Source organism: Vidua chalybeata, chromosome 4 (genome assembly GCF_026979565.1).
Source record: "Vidua chalybeata isolate OUT-0048 chromosome 4, bVidCha1 merged haplotype, whole genome shotgun sequence".
Taxonomy (NCBI): domain Eukaryota; kingdom Metazoa; phylum Chordata; class Aves; order Passeriformes; family Viduidae; genus Vidua; species Vidua chalybeata.
In genome coordinates this window covers 61394191-61415397 of record NC_071533.1, presented here as the reverse complement: position 1 = coordinate 61415397, position 21207 = coordinate 61394191, and the positions used below count along the sequence as shown (strand labels likewise).

At 42.8% G+C, this 21207-nt stretch overlaps 2 protein-coding genes across 3 annotated transcripts in view; both read right to left on the bottom strand.

The window, feature by feature from the left end:
- Nucleotides 1-447: 447 nt before the first annotated feature.
- TADA2B (transcriptional adaptor 2B) lies at nt 448-6661 on the bottom strand. Its single transcript, XM_053940458.1, has 2 exons — nt 6378-6661; nt 448-5081 (listed from the first exon to the last, which is right to left on the bottom strand). Exons 1-2 carry the CDS (start codon nt 6645-6647, stop codon nt 4089-4091), a joined length of 1263 nt encoding a protein of 420 aa, XP_053796433.1. The 5' UTR covers nt 6648-6661; the 3' UTR covers nt 448-4088.
- A 1001-nt stretch (nt 6662-7662) lies between these two features.
- TBC1D14 (TBC1 domain family member 14) overlaps nt 7663-21207 on the bottom strand; it is a 65082-nt gene continuing 51537 nt past the window's right edge. For both annotated transcript variants that reach the window (XM_053940931.1, XM_053940932.1), the window contains 2 exons: nt 12190-12448; nt 7663-10980 (listed from right to left, as the gene is read on the bottom strand). In XM_053940931.1, the coding sequence (XP_053796906.1) occupies nt 10915-10980; nt 12190-12448 (325 nt within the window). In that variant the 3' untranslated portion in view covers nt 7663-10914. The remainder of the gene's footprint in view (nt 10981-12189; nt 12449-21207) is intronic.

The window sequence follows — 21207 nt, the reverse complement described above, 5'->3', positions numbered from 1 at the left end:
TTGTTAATGAGCTTCCCAATGCTTCACACAAACTGTCATTTTTGGGCTACATCAGTTCATTCGGGGTGTTCTTAAACACAAGCTTCTGTTAAATGTTCAGCACAAGAGTCATCTTTAAAGCTGGTAACTGAGTCTTATTTAAGTGGTTCCCCTTCCCTGGCTTGCTCTTAGAAAGGCTTTGGCTGGGAGTGGGTCAGTCTATGGAGAGCTCCAATCACCAGTGCACTCTGCCACAGCCCAGGAAGGAGCATTGAAGAAATGAAGGAACAGAGGAAGGTAGTTCTGAAATTTAAGCACCCAACAAAGCTATCACCTGTACTAGCTATCTCATATGCTACATTTCCACCCATCACATTTAGCTACAATGTATCTCCAGTTGTTACTGCAAAGACTTAAGCCATTTTCCTCACTGCCCAAGCTACATTATTGTTAAATCAGTCAGGGAAAGAAAGTTTAATACAAGTTTATTTACCAATACACAATGCAAAAATCTAGTAAAATGCTGTGTGCACAACACCAGTTAGGCTTTGTGTGATTTCAGCACAGGCGTTCGTGTGTCTGGCACAGATACAAATGCAAACTTCAAATGAATGCAAGGTTCCCTTTAAGGAAGAAAGAAGGTGATGAGCTGAACATGCTCATGGAGTATCTTGCTTCACAGTATTTAATGTGTCATCACTTAGGAGTGACTGGGGCACAGGCAAAAACATTTTGTGGGAAGAGTAAACCAGAAGGTTTATGAAGCCTGTTCCAGTTGCAAAGGAATCGAATGTGGCGGCCACACAAGAGAATAATGGCAGAGTGCTTAGTTTGGGTGATTTCCAAGGCAGTTCATGGTCACAGACTAGTGCAAACCCACAAAGACTGTTCTCAGTGCCTGCTGGGCCTGCCATGGGCAGGGGGCAGGAGAGGCTGGAGCCAGAACACTGCAGTATCCGAGCCCAGTGCTGGGCAGTGCGCATGGAGTGAGATGGAGGCTCCTTCCAACAGAGCACTGGGATGGGACACACAGCACAGCCCCTACCCAGAGCACAAGATCAGTATTTTCAACAGCTTAGAGAGTGCTTTTTCATAGGCTTACATCAATGCTGTTAAGACAGATTCTATCATTAGTAATAACTTTAATTAGAAAAGGCAAGAGCATTCAGCATATAAACATCTTGTCATTAGCAACATGAAGGCTGGATTATTTGTACAGTACAGGAAGCACTTCCAGATCAACACAAAATACAAGTTGAAAGAGCTCTTTGCCATCTCAGCCCCTTCACCACAGAAGAGAAGCAGCATAGCTGTAGTAAATTGCTGAATTAACATTAACTGCATCTCAATTTATAAGCAATCAAACAGAAAACCAGCAGCTCATAACAAAGGAATGCTTTGACTAAATCGGTTCCATGTGAAATATGGAACAGCAGCATCCTCTAGTGCAAGTCACCTTGAAAATTAAAAGCATAGCTGACAATGAGACATTGCTTCTAGGGAAGCCCGTTCCAAGGGACTAATATTTGCTAAAGCAAACATATACCACCTTGAGTTAGCTTGCAAGTACAAAATAAATATTGATATCCATATTGCATACATTAAAAATACTTTTATTTTACATTCATTTTGATGTTCAATAAGTTACATCTAGCACCAAAGAAACATTTTGGAGGGGTTGAGGAATTAAGAAGCTACAAAGTGTGAATGCAGAATTCACTTTGACATTTAAATGACTCATTGGTGCCTAGATTTTTTCCTAAGTTATTGTTCAGATGGGCTTTATGCTATTGCTTCAGTTTAACTCAGATGTGCCAAAACAGTGTAGAAATATGAAAATCACATATTTGAGGGGAAAAAAAACCCAGAAAAACCAAAACAGTTCTCTTAAACTCCCAGCTACATGCAGAATTGAAGCTTCAAAACAGCATGTTATGGCAGTTAAGTAACAAGTTACAGGAAGAACCAAATTGCATAACTAGAATGCTGAAAAGAAAGACTGAGCTTCCTTCCCACAGGAGTAGGACAGAGAAAATAACCAAGGGTTTATACCTTATGAACTTGTGTGCTGCTTGTACATGCATATAGGGTAGAAGTGGTTATGAAAGCTACTCAGCACATTGCAGTTAGCTCCACTGCTGCCAAGAAGAGACAGTTTTGTCTCAAGTATGCCACAACAAACCACTTACAGATAAGCCAAACAAAGTATTACATCCCAGAGGACATAGCCCTTACCTTTTTTGAAGGGATATAAGCTCAAAAGAAAAAGGCACTAGAGATTTGGTTTTTTTCCTTAGAAATGCTGGCTTTGTAATTGTATCCCGTTTATTCTAAACTCACTGGTAACACTAGTTTCGTAATGCTGGACGTATTAAATGAAACCCAGTTCTGATCAGAATACCTCTGCCAAACTGCAGAATTAATACTGTTTTAAGATTTGTGGTATCCTCACTGACTACAGCCCAAAGCATCAAAGCAAGATAACATTTCCAGATCTTGCACTCCTATTGAAAACAGTCAGGTTCCAAGTTTGGTACACTTGCACTCTAGAAGACCTGCCCAGCCTTCCTCCAGTCACAGCTTCCTGCTCCAGACACAACCAGCAGAGAGGCTTAGGCACAAGTAACTCTGCCATCTTCCACGTGGCAACCATTTTTTATTCATTTGGTTCAAGATCAGCAGGGAATTGAAGGATGAAATGGGCATAATAGTATTTTTCTAATCCTCCTTCAACATCTTTCCTTTCATCAATAGATCTTACTAGAACGGTACTGTGGGTTGGGCATTTGTGTTTCCCGCTGTGTTACATCCCAGCTGGTGCCCAGCTCCAGCAGCACTCCAAGCAGCAGCTGTCAGAACTGGAGGAGATTCCTCCCAAGGTGCACTGACTGCTCTTCTACCTGTCAGTAAACTCAGTTTCAATGTGCCTGGGCTGGTATGTTTCAAGGTACGTGCAATTAGAACCCTACAGTGGCTGGATTAAGCACTCCAAATTTAGGAGCAAGCGCTTTGTGCATTTTGACCAAATCTGCATCAATTGTTATTTTTGTTTTTAAAGACCAATCTCAGCGATCACACCCCATTTGAGAATCTCGCTCCCTTTCCCTAACTTCCCAACGAAATTCAGGAGGCAGCTCCTCAGCCTCTATGAGCTCAGCAGTTAAGATGCCGAAGGAGGAGGAGCAGCCTTCCACACCAAGGAAAAACAGTGATTCTGCTGCCTGAGGCTCTCAGCTTCTGCCAAACACCTCACTGCCTATTCTCCCAAATGCCACTTCTGGCCCAAATCAGGTACCTCCCTGTAGCTGACCCCTCCTCTGGAGCAGAGCACCACAGCTGCTGGGTATTCTTGACACTCCAGCACCAAGCAGGAAATGTCAGCTCTTCAGAGGGGTCTGTTTCAGGAAACTCAGGTCAAAACAATGCCCAGATCAGCTGGGAGCTCAAGAACCCCCCTCCACAGCACAAGTCCCTGGAGGCATCTCACCTACCACATTTCCTTCCTTCCTTCCACTTCTTGCCATGGCTCACCCCTGCTGTATTCTCAACAGGAACTCTCACACCAGTGTCCCCATGCCTCGGCTGTAGTTACTAAGGAGAATGTTCCAAAAGCTTATCAGTGGTCACAAAAGTCCCTGCTCGCCTGCTCCTGAGCACAGGACTTTTGTAAGCTTCACTTTGCTGCCAGCATTATGCCAAAAAAAAAACAAAACAAAAGGTGAAGAAAGTTTCCAGCAAATGAAACTATCTCCTACCTGCAAAGAAAAGCAAGGATTACACTGATATTCATTTATCCAATAGTACGGACTAAAGCAACTACTCTGGGACTACCGGACTTTAGTAAGTTCACATGAAAAAATCTGTTCTAAGAATGTACCAAAAGCAGTGAAATCCAATGTAGAAGTTTCACAATTAAGAATTTTCCATGATCCAAAGCAAAAGTCTATTTAAACCACCATGGATCATGATGACTGTGGAGGTTTATGTATTTGCTCTTTTGTGTTTTTTAAGCGACATGGTTTCTGTATCTTTGGGGAGGGAAGGAAAAAATAACGGAGTCCTTGAGGCTGTAATGGGCCTCTGCTGTGTTTTTTCAGATCAGCTGAATTTCATGAAGCATCCCTGGATATCCAACCACTTTCTGTCAGAAAGTTTAAAATCCTTTTCTTCAGTACCTTATCTAAGTAACTGGGAAGGCGACTCTTTGAAGGAATTCCTTGTCTTTTTTGGAGATGGTCTTTAATGATGATAGTTTTTACAGTCACGTAACGTGCAGGACTCAAGTTCAGAGAGCTGCAGAGCACCTTTTCCCTGTCTGATAAGAGTTCAAAGCCAGGCAGGTTTTCAATGGCAGCAAATTCACCTTCTTTACCCTCCTCCTTCCCTCTCTTGGAACTAGCTATGTTCTTGTTCTCCTTCCTCTTTTCCCGTTTGTGCCGGGCCGCCTCGTACTCTGCCGACTCCTCCATCTTGGTGATCCCATTTCGCCGATACCGCTGCAGCTCCCGAATCTTCGCTCGAAGTATCCTCTCCTTGTGCATGTTCTCAAAGAAGTCTTCAAACTCCTTACAAGACATGAACTGGTACAAAGGCCTCAGTTTCAGCCTCAACTCCTTTTCTTCTTTTGTGATTTTTCGTTTGGGAGCTTTCTCCTTGTCTTTTTTATCCTTCCCCAGGAAGGCCGGTACCAAATTATAGTCTCGCGCAATGTTCTTCCGCCGCTGCCTCTCCTTGAGTTTCCTCACGTACATGTCCACGTGAGCTCTTTTCAACTCGATTTCCACGTCGTCGTCGTCGTAGTTCACCGAGAGGCCGCTGATGAGCGTCTCGGCGTCCTGGTCGTACTCGATCTCGTAGTCGTCACGGAGTGGCATGTAGCCCAGCTGCTGCTGCTCGGCCACCGAGATGTCCAGTGGCGGCAGCGGCGTCGTCAGGCTGGGGGACAGCGGGCCGCCGCTGGGACACGTGTGGTCCGTCACCCTGTTCGGGATGGTGTCAGGGATGCAGGCTTTCCCCAGGTTGCCGTGGATATACATGCTCACGTAGTGCTCCATCACCTCCTGAGGTGTTCGGGATGCTCCCACGTGAGCAGCCATGTCCTCCTAAACAGAAAAAAAGGAGGAGTGATAAAACAATTCCCATTACATCTCCAGCATAATGAGCACTCAGGAAAGAGCATGGGTTTTTCCTTGCTCCTCAAAAGCCAACTCCCAGTACCTAAACTTCTCTAGCAATGCCGGCCACATTTCTATCAGATCTGTGATTTCAGCTCTGGATGAGTGCTGACAGTGCATGGATGCAGGTAAGCCACAAAAACAGCACCACAGGGTGATTCCTGAGCACCCATGGCGCTCCCACAAAGCCAGCTTACCATAACCAGGAAGCTTTCCAAGTCCCAACACCAACAGCGCTGTACAGCTTGGCTTTTTGCTTGTTTATATCACATTACTGAGGAGCAACATGGAAATAAACAGTTTTTACTGTAAGAGTAACCATTTTTATTCCTTTCTAGTTATTTAAGAACTAACCAAGCTGCAATGATTGTACACTTTAAGGTTTGAAAAAGTCTTTATATTTAATGAAGCAAAACATAAGCAACAAATCAAATCAATCAAAAATTAATCAAATGGTGCAGCAGAGGGCAATGAGGATGACTGGGGGACTGGAGTGTCTCTCTTACTAGGACAGGCTGAGGGAGTTGCGCTTGTTCAGCCTCAAGAAGGGACAACTGAGAGGGGACATCACCAATGTCTATCAGGATCTCAATGGAGCTGTCAAATGGACGAAGCTCTGCTCTGTGGTGCCAAGAAATAGGACAAGAGGTAACAAGCAGAAACTGATTCACAAGAAGTCCCACATGTACATGAGGAAGGACTTCTTCACTGTGCAGGATACCGAGCACTGGGACAGACTGCCCAGAGAGACTGTGGAGTCTCCCTCACTGGAAATAGGCAAGAATCGTCTGGATGCAGTTCCGTGCAATGTGCTCCGGGATGACCCACTGGACTCCTTTCCATCCTGACCCGTTCTGTGACCGTGAGATGATGCTTTCTTACTGCTGCTTTTTAAACCCAAGTCTGGCTGTGCAGTGACACTGAGGGCGAGCAGGCAGCCCGCAGCTGGGACATACTGACGGCAAAGGCCGGGCACGGCTAAGAGGCAGGTGCAAGATCTGTGACACGGACGTGCTGACGGGAGGCAAAGGCAGAACTTCAAGTAGCGACAGGTCCGAGCTGCGGAGTGCGCTCCTCGGACCAGCGGGGAGCCCGCCCGGAGAGACAGGGGCAGCCCGGGCTCCGCAGCGCAGGATGCGCCCCCTGACAGGGGCTGCTGTCAGGGCCGCTGCTCCGAGGAGGAGGCTCGCCCCCGCCCCTTGTCCCTCGCCCCTCGCCCCTTACCCAGTTGCCGAAGCCGAACTGCTCGATGGCGTCCAGCAGCAGCTGCTCCTCGCGGCTGCTCCAGCCGCCCTCGGCCTCGGCGCCCCAGAGGGTGAAGCGGCCGCCGTCCACCAGCTGGTAGCCGTGCCATCGGCGGTGCGGGCCGATCTCGGCGCCCGCCGAGAAGCACTCGGGGCAGAGCTCGATGTCGGCGCACTCGGTGCAGCGGAAGCGCAGCGGGCTCACCTCGGCCAGGCAGTACACGCAGTACTTCTTCCCCAGTTCCGCCATCTTACCCCGCCCGCGCGCGCGCGCGGCCGCGCCCCCGGCGCCCGCGCCGCCAATGGCAGCGCGCTCGGGGGGCGGGGCCGCGGCGAGCACGGGCCAATGGGGCCGGGGCTGGCCGGCGCGGGGGCTGTCAGCGCGAGCGGACGGCTCCGATTGGTCGAGGCGGACCCGTCTGCCCTTCCCGCGGCCAATGGGAGGGGCCGCCCCGAGCGGAGCCGCCGCGCAGGGGCCGCCCGCCAGGGGGCGGGGCCGCGCACGAGCAGGGGGCGGGGCCTCGCGGGTGCCCGGCAACGGGGGAAGCGGGGCCGGGCCGGGCCCCGCGGGCGGAGCCGCGCATCGCCGCGGGAGGAGCCCTGGCATTGTCGGGACATTCCGAATGGAAACACCTCTGCCCCGGACAGGTGAGGATTAAAGAAATAAAGCGATTCTTCTTTTAGATCTACTCCTCTCGGCCCATGCAGAAAACATCAGGCTGAGGCGTGAAATCCAAACTGTTGGAACCACCGTGACTCGGAGAGAACTGCTCAACACTCTATGGCCTGTAAGCACGTGAAGAAAGAGCTCGACCATCTGTGATGAAATTCTGAAGCTCAAAAAGAACGTATGTAACGTACCGCCCCCATATTCTCAGCCACTTCATGGGAAAACTGGAGTTAGTGGAAGCTGAAAGCCAAGGCAGAAAGGGTGAACGGATGGGTGGGAAACGTGTCAGAGGAGAGCGATATCCTGACCAAAACAACGCCAGCCAGAGAAACAAACTGAAAGCCTGTGGAGAAACAACCTGAAACTGCAGCAGAAAAGTGGAGTGCTTGGAACTGAGATACCACTTCAGGACTTCGAGGAAAAATACTGTAGAGCTGCTGAGTCAGCAGCTGGAAATGCAGAAATGTCACTGTGCTGGGCTGACTCCTGCTTGGAGGGGAGTTCAGATAAAAGACAGAAAACTGGTAAAGCCATCTGAGAAGAAAAAGACTAGTACTGGAATTTTCAGTATCTAAATTACATTGACAACAGTTGATTAAGATAACTTTACATGACTTTATTTAACAAAACCATATATTTACAGTTGAAAAAGTTCCAGTTTGATACACATATCTAAACAAAACAAACATGGTAATTACATAACCCAATTTAAACATGATGTGCAGGAGATGTACCAACACTTCTCTATAGATCATTCTTGTTTTAAAACATTCAAAAATAAGCTGTTACAAGGTACCTTTTTTTTCCAAATGAAATTGTTTACTAAATGAAATAATATTACTGATTGACTGCAGATCAAAGTTGCAAAACTGCTTTATTATAAAGTGCAGATTGTAAAGAATCCCAAAGCTGGTTGGAGTTTTCTGGTTTCTCTGATCTGCTGCACATACAGTGGCACTTTCCATGTACTGCAGCAGTTTCATTTTTCTTTAAACTCATGAAGAAAAGAAAGTTTGCTTGATGGGGACATTTGCTCCATGAAAGAAAATCTCATGCATCTTGTTACAGATACTTTCAAGAACCTGAACAATTAAATTGTCATTTTTTTAATGCAATTCCCTGAATTTCTTGAAGAAGATTTCTGTATTAGCTAATTAAGAGATTTGGTATACTGCAAGAAACTTGAAAAGTTCAGTGGCAAGAAATTCTATGCCATTACTAGTCAGCTCTGTTTTTATCAAAATTCAAGCATTACCTTCAAATCAAGTTACTGAGAAGTTGAAATAATTGCATGTTTAGGCAGGTGATTTTTTTTCACATGTATTTTGTTTGAAAATAAACTGTGCAAAGCTCCTTATTGCATTGCTGTTTCTTCATTAAAGAACATACCTTATATACACAGAGAAATCATTTAGAAAATATATACAACTTCCAAGAACAGATCAAATCACAAAACAAAGTAATTACATTTGCAAGTAACAAACAGTGCACAAGTGTTGCAGCAGGCCTTTTCCCCACAACTATGCCCACTGTCACTGTTACATTCAACATCTTATTGAGAAGAGAAAAAGAACAGGCTGTCTATGGCTGCCAAGATACCTAGTAGCTAAAAAATGCTTTTTTAATCAGACAAATGAGCCACACTTGTACACTTGCTTTAAAAGAAAATACAAATGTAGTTGCAATGAAGACTTAAATCACAAAGCTAGTTACAGTACCACCTAAACATGTACATTGAGAAAAAGTGATCTCTGTGTTCCATAAACCGTTTAAAAGCATAGTGCAAATGTTTCTGATGGTAGGCCTCTCGTATTCCTCATGGAAAGGCATATTTGTTGTAGTAATAGAAAAAGTTATATTAAAAAACACTTACTGACCTTCCTGCTTTCTATTGCACTTCAAAGCAATTGAGCATACAAGTACCAGTTACTGGAGAACAAATTCTTTACAAATTCTGAGTGAATTAACATGTTTCCTATCACATCTTAATGTCTATTTTCAGTAAGTGATGACTGAGGTGATGTCTTGTAGTGGAATTAAGATGACCAACAAAAAACCACATCCATTACACCAGCTAGACAAAGTGGACAGGAGAAGAGGTCAATGAGGTATCGGACTTGCAGGCTGCATTTGCATTACACATCTTTCAAAGTGATTATGAGTCCTCACTTACCAGGGAATCTTGTTCTCACTCTTAGTATTACAATCAAATTATCCCTCATAGAAATAATGTCTGTACCAAAAGACAGTGTTTTGATTATGTCCCACAGTCCTTTATACTGTATGTTGAGTTGAGCAGTGTGCAACTATTCTTCTTGTTTTTATTCAGACAATGCCAAACTAATCAGCATAAAGCAGCTGAAGAGCACTGGGAAACTGCTGACCATACAGCTGGAGGATTTAGTAACGCCTATTCACAGTTAACACAAATATTGCTTCAGTTACCTTTCCCTTTTCAATGATCATCATTAGTATAAAACAAGTTTTACACTACACACTATGCAATAAACATTCTTGTAAATCAGAGGCACTCATGATTTGCCCTTCAACAGTCACCTGAATGAAGAGAGGATCTAAGATGTATGAGGGGTTTATGTAACAGCCGTTTGCTGCTGCTGTGTTTAACTTGCTCTCTTGTATTAGAGGTCGGATAAAATGCTCAGAAATGACAGCTTGTACTTATCCTGATGGTGTCTGGCACATTTCCCAATAAACTTCTTTCACTTGTCACTCTATGGATCTGCTCCACATAACTTTCCCACTGTGGCAGCAGCAGCTTCAGGAGACTCCACAGAGTCTTTTCTTTTCAGCAGCAACACTGGCGAACATTAACTGCTCCCATACCACCCTTCTTCCTGAGTTCTGCCAGTGAGTAAAGCTGGGTTTAAAGTAGCTACCAAAATTGCTTTTAACCATTTCTCAGTTTATCTGCTAAGTCCATGACTGGACACATGGCACACAGTAAGTAGATGGTGAGCAAGAACATCGTGAAACAGCAGTTACCCAGGAGAGGGACATGTGGTAACCTGCACTTGGTAGTATGTGACCTTGGCTTTAAACAGAGGAAAGAGAGTACAAATTGGGAAATGATGCCACCTTAACACCAGAACCCTCTTGGTGAGTTTGGAATCTAGTCTGATGAATGGAATTTCCTCCATATGCATCCAGTTTGGAAAATAAATTTCCAAGGTATCTTGAAGAATAATTAGTTTTGCACTGCTAGTTTGTCTTCTCTTCCAAGCTTACTTCCTACTTAACTTTTTCTTATTAAAGAAAGGAATGTAGTTCTATGTCTACACGATTTCTTTGGTAAATGGGACCCACAGCCTATAGAATCAGAAGCATTTCTAAAAAAATGGTCCTTACATTATTTAGAATTCCAGCACCAGTTATCTAAAATCCAGATCCAGCTACTATGACAGGTATTGGAAAGATATCCTGCCTAAGAATGGAACCGGAATAGCTGTCAAAGCAACCAACATTGCTGAATGTCCAGTCTTTTAAAACATCTAAGAAAAAAAAAATTAGAAAACCCCAAACCCTTGATATTATTTTGTTTCACTGCCCTCATCAGGAATACAGAATGTGTAATGCTCTGCACAGCATATGCTCATACTACTAGAAGTTTAAGGCTAAGCCTAGGTTTAATTTATAAGGGGTTTATCCCCTAATTTCCTTTCTTTTTTTTTCCTCCTCCTCGTTTTTCTTCTCTCCTCCTTAAGGCTATTCTACTACTAAATGTAACTGAACTAACACTTTGATTTGCAGGCTCATACATGTCAAACAGTAATCAATACTTCTGCCACTTTAGCTCTTTTCCTGGGAGTCACTGGAGGCAAACCCAACATTAACGTTTCAGTGAAGGACTTCCTTTTTCCATTTCCCGGTTATCTTTCTGCAGAGCAGCCAGTATCTAGACATTTCAAGAAATAAGAGAGAAGAAAAGTATTAGATTTTAAAAAAATGACTCAATTCATTCTGAAGAGTTTCCAATTACGTATGAGCAATACTATTTTAACTACTGAATGTGATTAAATTTAGAGAACCTCTCCACTGACAAGAAACCTCTCCCTTAAGTCTTTGTGACATGGTGGATAGAAACAGATTTAACAAAGGTTTAAACTCCATCTCCCCCCAACACACACTTTTGAAGCCTGTTATTTGGGGTATTTGGCAGAATAGGACCCCTCTCTCTCCTTTCCCATGAGGGAAGCAGCAGCAGGATGGCAATTTATTTGGAATGCAATCCTCATGCACACATGACATGTTCAAAGAAGGTGACTGCTGTGAAGGTTAGGAATGCTCATCTTCAAGAGAAAACTGGCAATCCCCGGCATCTACAGGCACTGCTACCCCAGGAAAGAACCAGAAACACCCAGTTGCAGCTGAATTGTCCCAACCACTGTGTTTAACACCACCTTTCGTTTTCTCTGCAAAAAAGCAGTTGGATAAAATGGGCAGAGCTCTATTATGGAATGACTCACAAAGTGGGCTTTATCGCTGCTTTGAGCAAAGAATAAAAAAAAAAAAGGGGGTGTTTCCACTCTCCAACATGAATGGCTGCTACAGCCACTTAATGATTTCCACATTCAGATGACACATCCTTTTTCTTTAAACTGGATTTTAATTGAAATTGCAGTGATGAAACAATTTCTGAAATCACATGCTAAATCCCAATGAAGATGTCAGAGATGCAATCACTTCTGTAGAGCCCAAAATTAGGCAGAGTAGAGATCTTCAAGAAGATTAAAATGACTGTATGATAGCGTGTTCCGACAACTTCTCCCAGAGAGTGGATTTCTGCTTTTAAGTATTAAGTTGTAATGTTGCTAGCAGCCTTTGTAATTAATAAATTTTCAAAGTTGTGTGACTTTTTACTTCATAAATTTCACTCAGTATTTCAATTTTGAATGTTGACTGAGCTCTCCCTTTCCAGAGGAGATTAAGCTGAGGGAATCTATTCATCTCAATGTATGCTATCAGCATGGAGTGAGCTACCCAGTCCTACATACCCATAAAATCAAGCACTGGCTCTGTTACAACATTCTTCCAGATGTTGCCAAACCCCATTTTCATGAGTAAAGTAAAATCGTAAGTTACCAAAGATTGACATCCTCTTTACCTGAGCCCATTTTTTGTTTCTACTTTGCATCTGAATGGCAGCAATAGATGTGAAGAATTCTTCCGAAGGCAAGTCCTCTGGTAGCTTTGTTAAAAACTGAGCTATATGAATGAAGTCCATTTTGGTCAAAATATCTTCAAAAAGTTTTAGTATTCCCAGTGCTGTACGGAATAAGAACTCTTCTCCATCACGGCAGAACACATCCCAGACACGACAAGCCAAGTCTAGTGGCAAAGATTTGCTGTACAATGTGAATATCCTGAAAGACAGAACAAAATGTTCAGTTATTGGACAAGAAGTCTTGGATACTCACAGAAATACACACACCAATCATCAGTAAGTTTGAGGATTCTCAAGTATTTGTAATTAAATATTTATTTTTGTATTTCAGAAGTACTTCTGTTAGTTGCAGCACACTAATCCATGAAACAATATAACATTTTGCAACCATTAAGGCCTGGTCTCTAAGTTTGATTTTCTTGGATCATACCAGAAGAAACAATATACATGGTTTTACAATGGGCATTTGATGACCACAGCTATAATCGAAGGCCTATTTAATCATCACTTCAGAGCTAAGAATTGATGCAGTTTTACTTGCAAAAACTCAAAAAGCTGAACCTTAAGACAAACTTCAATGGGCATTTTGTAGTTCAGATAAAGGAGATGAGTAAAATTAACTCTTGTGTTCCAGGCATGATTGACAGGCAAAGTAATATTAGCATGAGTTCTGGAGGAAGGATCAACTTGAACTCCCTTGAGTTGAGAGAAACAGGCAAGGCAGGATGTCCAGAGATGTGCAGACAGTGGCAATAAGATGGTGGCTCAGTGTACGGATGTGATTTCCAAGGAGAAAGAGTAATACCAGAAGCAACAGCCTCGTCCCAGTTGCTAAAACTCTTTTCTCATTAACTAGCATGAGCACATTTCTTCCTTCACCAAAATGCTGACAGCCTTGCAGTCAGAAACAAAAAGTTGCTCCTTCCTCTCTCCTTTATCCAACATCTCGCTGCATAGCAGAGCAGGAGTATTGCTGCCAACAATGACCTAACAGCACATGATGAGAATAATTTCCTGGAATCATTTTACAGTATATAAGGGGAAAGAGTTACAGTGTTTTTTTCCTTCAGAATTCAGAAATAACTTTTCCGAAGATGCACTGCACAAAAATCTCTGTAAAACTGCAAAGAATTCTCTCCCCGGCAGAGGTCAGCAAAGGCTCAAATTTCAATCAAATCTTTCCACAGCTTTTAACAAAAAACTCCTTTTCAAGAATGCTGAATTGAACAGAAGTTTTCATGTGTTTAAAACTACCCTCTATCCCCTCCAATTTTTTATTTGGGAAATTTGGATTCACATTAAAAAGATAAAATGGAACAACACACACACATATATATGAATAGAATATGAAGTATTTCACAGCAAAGTCTAACAATCAGAGGTTTTCTGCATTATCTGCTTTTTACTATATAAAAATTTATTTGAATGATGTGTCATCAAGTATATGGCTTATGTGTGAATCACCACACTTTAGAAAAAAGGGAAAAGACATTCATTTGATTAACATCCTGATGAAACGAACATTTGCACAAATTCAGGTGACAAGTGAATTGCAGGTTTAAGGTCCTTAGGATTTTACTGGTTTTCCTATTTTTACATCTCATTGCAATCTTCTTATAACAAGTGGAACCATTTAAAATCCTGTTCTCCAAAAAGCTAAATTAGAATTCTAAAATAAACAAACAAAAAGTATATGTCTGGATGCAAAACCTGCACACTTGCTCATCACACATACATGCAGGTGTAAGAAGAGCGTGACACAAGCTCTTTGGGTTTCTGGCCAATCCTGCACTGCAGATTTCATTTACTTTGTACACTCTTTCAATCTTTTTGAACAGTCACAGACCATATAAAACCATACAAAACCATACTGCTGACACAGAATACTTGCATGGCAGCATTAAGACTTTTGTCTCTACACACACACAGAGGAAAGAGCAACAGGTTTTTAATTTAAAAGGAATAGTGTAATAGGAAGCAGTTCAGCTGAGTCCTTTCCTGGTCACCAAGTAGCAGGCAAACACCCAGCCAGAAACAAGTCCTGGTTAAAGATAAGTAACAATGCCAACTTTATAGACCTGTTGTTATTCACAAAAGTAATTATTCCTTCATGATTCAAACCTAACCTGAATAACCCATTTCTATTAAATCTCCAACTATGCAGAAAATTAACTGTCGAAAGAAAGAACTATTTATGAGAACACTTCTTTGGTATGAAAGGATTTACTCACATCAAAAAAGCTGCCACATCAAGTGAGGTATTTGCCATCAAGCTCTTCATAATTTGGAATGAAGTGCCATTTGTAGGAACTTAACAAGGCAATTAACTTTCATTAATATTTGCATGGAATTGATGCATCAAGACCTAACAGAGACTGAACCCCTAGAATAAGCAGTGAAAGGCCAGTAGGAACAACTGCTTAGAACAGGTATAGCATTTCATCCCTTCAAACATTTCCTACTGAAAGACATTTTTTATTAGACACCTGAGCTACTGATCTGGAACTCTGCTGGAATTTATTGGAATAATAAAGCAGCTGCCAGACTGAGGCAGTTCCAGCAGCATCTTTCAGCAGCACTGGCACACTCCTTGCACATGACTGTCACTGTACTGGGGGGTGATTTCTGTCTGCAGCTCTCTTGCAACCTGCTCTAAGTCGCAGGTGCAGACAATACAGCTAACTCACATAGAGATGTCCAGTGTCAGAGCAATGCAGGTGCAGGCTCCTGGCCTTTCTCTGTTTGGAAGAGGAAGAGAAGAAGCACCAGATGCTCGTGCTCCTCCCTGGTCCTGTTGAAGAAAGTGTATTTGAGGTAGATGCATGAAGTCCTGGCTGGTTTGCTACTCACAGCAAAAGCGCATGACCATAAAGTCATCAAGAAAGCAAAGCACTGCTGCCATGATAATCATAAGCTCCATCCTTCTATCCTTTTTCTTCCCCCCCTCTCCTTTTTTCTCTTTTCTTTCTAATTAAAAAGTCTTTGTAAGATATCAGCAAGAGCAATGCATACAGGTAGGCCAGATTTTGGATTGGCAACTCACACACAACATTGATTCAGATCACATCTTATGTATTCTTGTACTACACATTCCTTTCCCATGTCTGTAAATTTTAAAATCATTACAGTCTAAAAAAAAGTAGAAGTGTTTACTTAATTTCTTATTTGGAAAAAAGAAATAAAATGCTGACTGCAAGAGAGGATTTTTTTGGGGGCACGGACTATGCTTTTCTCAAAGGAACAGAAAACAAACTTATACATACCTTACTGAAAGTGCCTACTAAAAACGGCCATGCAAAGTGGCTTGGACCCTCATCCCAACAAACACATGGTGTCAATAGAAATTCAGTGTTCATGGAGCACAGTCACACTCCACGTAATACTGAAGAAGCACTGATCAATCCATCAGTACAAACACAGCCCTTGGCTATAATTATTGCCAAAATAATTTTCCTGAGTAGGGATAAAGAGGTGTTTGTATAGCAGCAGCAGGCCATAAATAGACAGCATGTGTCCTTGGCAAATCCACATTCCACTCTGCTCACAAGAGCCTGCGGAACATCAGCTGACAGAGTGAGAGGCCAAAACTGGGCTATTCAGACACATTTCCCCTGTGTTCTTTGAGAACCTGACTGCACATTGCTCTTTATGGTTTTTTCACACTTGATCCCCTTTATACTCACCAAAAAAAGTAAAACCCTGTATAGTTTTTGAATTCTGTCAACAAGATTTATCAGTTGGAGTTTGGGCTTAAAGCACATGGGTCCTTTTTAAATGAGGTGCCTTTACTTGTGGCAGGTATCCCCCAGTAATCATGTCACAGTACCTTTAGTTAAACTATTCGGTCCTTGGAGTTTTCTCATCACAGAAGGCAGCAGTGGAACTAAACTGGCAGGAGGGCTCTCCTCCCTAATTGTCTACCAGCTCCAAGAAAACCTACACAGCTGGGCCCACCTATAGCATTTATTTTTCTTGGAATATATCCCTTCAAAAATTATTTAAGCACACCAATTTTACTGCTGTTCCCTGCAGCACAGATGACAGGAAGAAGCACAAAGCGGACTAGTTGTCTCCATTCTAATTGTGGTAGGAGCAGGAAGGTTTCCCAGCAACTGGTCTGTGCAGCACTGGCTACTGGAGCCTCCCAGAGCTGGCACCAGCAGAGATTTACTGCACACATGCCTGCACAGTAACCATACCAGCCACTGGAATAGCAGCAGGCATCCCTTTGGAGCTCAGAACAAATGTTCTGAGTAATGTTACAGCAAGCCTCTTTCACAGAGATTTTTACCTACAAGCAAAAGGTCTGCCTACTCAAAGCAATGATGTACCGTATTCTTCCCTGACATTAAATACACTGCAGCCACACTCATAGTGGCAATTTAAAGAAAAAAAAAATAGAAATCTGCTTCCTACAGGATCAAAGTATTTTGAAGTAGAAAGTGTGCATGTGCACACACACATATAAATACCTTTACACATATATTTAAGTAAAATATGTAAGTTTTACATACATACAACCTTCACTGTCTAACAAAATTAAGGACAGAGTGGTATGAGCTGTGTAGTTCAAGACAAGTGTGAAAAAGTTTAATATAGTATTGGGCAGGTCTATCTCCAAGAGCCTACATTCCTGTGCAAGAGCAGTGTTGTAACTCTCTAGGGATGGGAAGGAACACAGTAAATTGTCCTTGGAATTAAAATAAACATCTTGAATATGGATGCAGGTAGTCAACAAGAAATGTTAATTGTCAGTTCACTGATGCAAAGACCTTGAGAAGCACCATCCAGAGTCACTCCTCATCAACTTCTCTTTCAAGTGCTCTTAACAACACCCATAGAGGTAACAAAAGGGGGATCTGATATGCCTCAAGACTTCAATAACACTTCAACACAGACGTCATCAGTTCTTCACTCACTCACTTTTTGGTTTGTTTTGGTTTTGTGCTTGTTTTTTTTTTCCTATATATATACTAAGAGAAAATAATTAACCATGTAAATGTTTACTCAAGAAATATAAATATAGAGTATTCTATCAAAGCAAAATTCCTGCAGGGAATGTAAATCTTCAATCTTCTGTCAAAACAGTCTTTTTCTCTAAATCTCTAATTTCTGGTACTGTTTCTCAGGATTTCTTCTTTACAATGCAAAGTTAAACAATAGCATGATATTAACATGCCTGTACCATGAGGATGCTCAATTTTAGCAATCACCTTATCTATGACAGCACCATATCCAACTAGTAAGCCATAGCATCACAGAATACCCTAAGTTGGAAAGGACCTACAAAGATTATTGAGTCCAATTCCTGGTCCTGCACAGGAGCCACCTCAAGAATCACATCATGTGCCTGAGAGCACTGTCTGAAAGGTTCTTGGACTCTGCCAGGCTTGGTGCTCTGACCATTTTCCCGGGGAGCCTGTGCCAGTGCCCAGCCACCCTCTGGGAAGAAGAATCTTTTCCTAATATTTAATTTGATTTTCACAGCTTCATGCACTGTTACCACAGAGAAGGTAACCCCATCTCTTCTCCTCACAGGGAATCTATAACTGCAGTGAGGTCTCCCCTCAGTCACCTCCAGGCTGAATAGACCAAGTGACCTCAGCCACTCCTCACATAGCTTCCTCTTAAGGCCATTCACCATCTCTACTGCTCTCCTTTTCACACTCTCTAATAGTTAACTATGTTTTTTATATTGTGGTGCCCAAAATTGCCCTCAGGGCCCAAGGTGAGGCTGCCCCAGTGCAGAGCAGAGTGGGACAATCCCCTCCATTGCCTGCCTGGCCATGCTGTGCCTGATGCACCCCAGGACAGGGCTGGCCCTCCTGGCTGCCAGGGCACTGCTGATTCACATTCAACTCACCACTGACCAGGACCCCCAGGCCCCTTTCTATGGTGCTGCTTTCCAGCATCTCATTCCCCAGTACATCCAGGATTGCTCCATCCCAGCTGCAGAATCTGAACAGGTTACTACTGTGAGATGGTATCAAAATCTTTAGTGAAGTCTAAAAATATCACATCTACCCAACTAGGTGGGTAACATTGCCATAAAAGGAAATTAAGTTTGTGAAGCAGGGCTTTCACCTCATGAACCTGTGCTGGCTGTGCTATTATCCAGGTGTCTTCCAATACGTTCCAGAATAATCTTATGGCTCCATAATTTTACCAATCACTGTAGTGATTCTGACAGGCCTTTAGTTTCCAGAGACACCCTTCTTGAAAATCAGGACAATGTCTGCCAGCTTGCAGACAAACGGAACCTCTCCAGATTCCCAAGATTGTTCAAAAATCATTGAGAGAGATCTCATGATGATATCTGCTAGCTCTTGGATGAATCCAATCAGGTCCCATAGACCATAAGGCTGGAGCAGCAAATCCCACAAGTTCAGGGTCGAATGGAAGTTTATCATCCTCACAGCCATGGTCTTCCAGCTCAGGGCTCTGGGACCCCAAAGCACATCATAGTCGTTAAAAACTAAAGTGAAGACAGCATTAAATATCTCTGCCTACTCTGTGTCTCTGCTGGTAAAGTGGCCATCCTCATCGTGTAACAGGCTGATGTAATTTCTGGACTGCTATTGACATTATTGTCCATTAAAAATACAATAACCTGATGATTTCAGTGTTGTCTATCCAGTTACTCTCCCACATGTTTACAGTCATCTTATTCTGATGTGCCTTTTATTCAATTGCTTTCTCCACACAGGCTTTCACAACACTGAGGCATACAATTTCAACATCTTTCCTCTTATCACTGAACACACCAGCCTCTGCTCTCTTTCTTCCATTCTACCTTATCCTAGTACTTTTTCTATTCTCTGTGCACAGATCTACTTCAGTTTAATATTCTCAGCCTCCAGTCACAAATTCTTTCCCATGGCATTTCTCCCATTAAATATTGGGGGAAATGAGCCTATTCATTACAACCCCCAACAATTCCCCTACACATGATGCATTAAAATTTAATCCCAGTGTAACAGCCAAGTCACAAAGCCCATGTTACACCACCCTCTGTGCAACAGGCATATACAAACCATGCAAATCAAGCAAAGGCAGCAAGTCAATTTGGAGTTGAATCAACCAATGGACATTAAGGACAACAAGAAGGGCATTCCTGCATGTGCAGGAAAAAAAAAAGGCTCAGGAAAACATGAGCCCACTGCTGAACAGGGCAAGGGACGTGGTGACAAAGAACATGCAGACAGCTGTGGTACTTACTGCCACCTTCATGTCAGTCTTTACTGAGACTTGTCTTTAGGAATCTCAGGTCCTCCAGACCAGTGGAAATGCCTACTATAAGGAGACCCTACCCTAGCTGGAGGAGGATCATATTAAGGACCATTTAAATAAATTTGGCATGTACAAGTGTGTGGGGAAACTGTCTAGTGTTCTTGTGAGGCCACATTCAATTATCTTTGAAACATCCCAGTGATCAGGGGAAGTTCCTGAGGATCTGAAGGAAACAAATGTCACTCCTATCTTCAAGAGACAGGATCTAGGGAACTACAGGCTGGTCAGCTTCATCTGCATCCCTGAAAAAGCAATGTAAGAAAAACTCCTGGAAATTATTTCACAACACATTATGGACAAAAAGGTGATTGCAAGAAGTCAGGATGGATTTATGAAAGCAAAATCATGCCCAACCAGACTTGGTAGCTTAACCAATGGGATGACTGGCTTGGTGGAAGAGGTGAGAGGAATAGACACTGTGTATCTTAATGTTAGCAAGGTTTGCAACACTGTATCCTATAAAAGCCTTGCTGATGAACTGATCATGTACGGATTAACAGTGAGGTGGACTGAAAACTGGCTGGAACTGTCAAGCTCAGAATGCTCTCATTTAGTGGCATGAAGTATAGCTTTGAGCCAATCCATTGATAGTGTACTCCAGCGTTTGATATGAATCCAATGCTTTAAAATGTCTTCATTAAGGGCCTAGATGATGGGTTAGACTGTACCCACAGCACGTTTACAGGTGATATAAAACTGGGAGGCTGGTGGCTGATACCACTCCACAGCGACCTTTGAAACACTGGAGAAATGAGCCAAGAGGAGTCCCACAAAGTTCAGCAAAGGAAATGCCAAGTCCTGCACACAGGTAAGAAGTAAGCCCAGACACAAGTTTATTTGGGAAGCCAACTGGGTGCGAAGCAGCTTTGCAGAAAAGGACAGGGAGGCTCTGGTGGACACCAAGCTGAATGTAAACCAGCAATGTGCTTTTGCAGCAAAGATTGCTCACAAACTCCTGGGCTGCAGAAGAAACACCACTTCCAGCATGCCAAGGCAGCTCATCCATCTACTCAGCACTAACAAGCCAGCTCTGGGCTTCCCAGTACAAGAAAGACAAGGATATACTGCAACAAGTCCAGTATGAATGTGATGAAAGGCTTGGACGTGTGACACAGAGGGAGAGACTGAGCAGACTGGTACTGTTCAGCTGGGAGAAGAGATGGCTTGGACCTAAATATCTAAAAACACTTGATTGGAGGATGAAAAGAAGAAACAAGAAAACAATACAGAAACAGACTTTTCCTAGTTGTATCCAGTGAAAGGACAAGAGCCAACAACCACAAAATGAAATACAGGAAATTCCATTTTAAACACAAGAAAATAAAAAACTTGTTAACTACAAGGGTGGTTGAATACTGTAACAGAGTTGCCTGAAGAGACCGTGAAGTGTTCTTCCTTGAAGATACTCAAAACCCAACTGGACAGGACAGGGTCCTGAGCAAGCTGCTCTAATTGACTGTGCTTTGAGCAGTGGGTTTAGATTAGATGATCTCAGAGGACTTTTCCAATACCTCAGAAATTCTATGATCCTATTAAAATTAACGTATTCAAACTTTGACCTTGTATTGGACTGATTTACTTTAAAAGCTTTTTTGTCTAAGAGATTAGCAACATGTTGAATGCTACCAACTAGGTCTTAAAGATCAGGGTACTGCCAAAGACATTGCA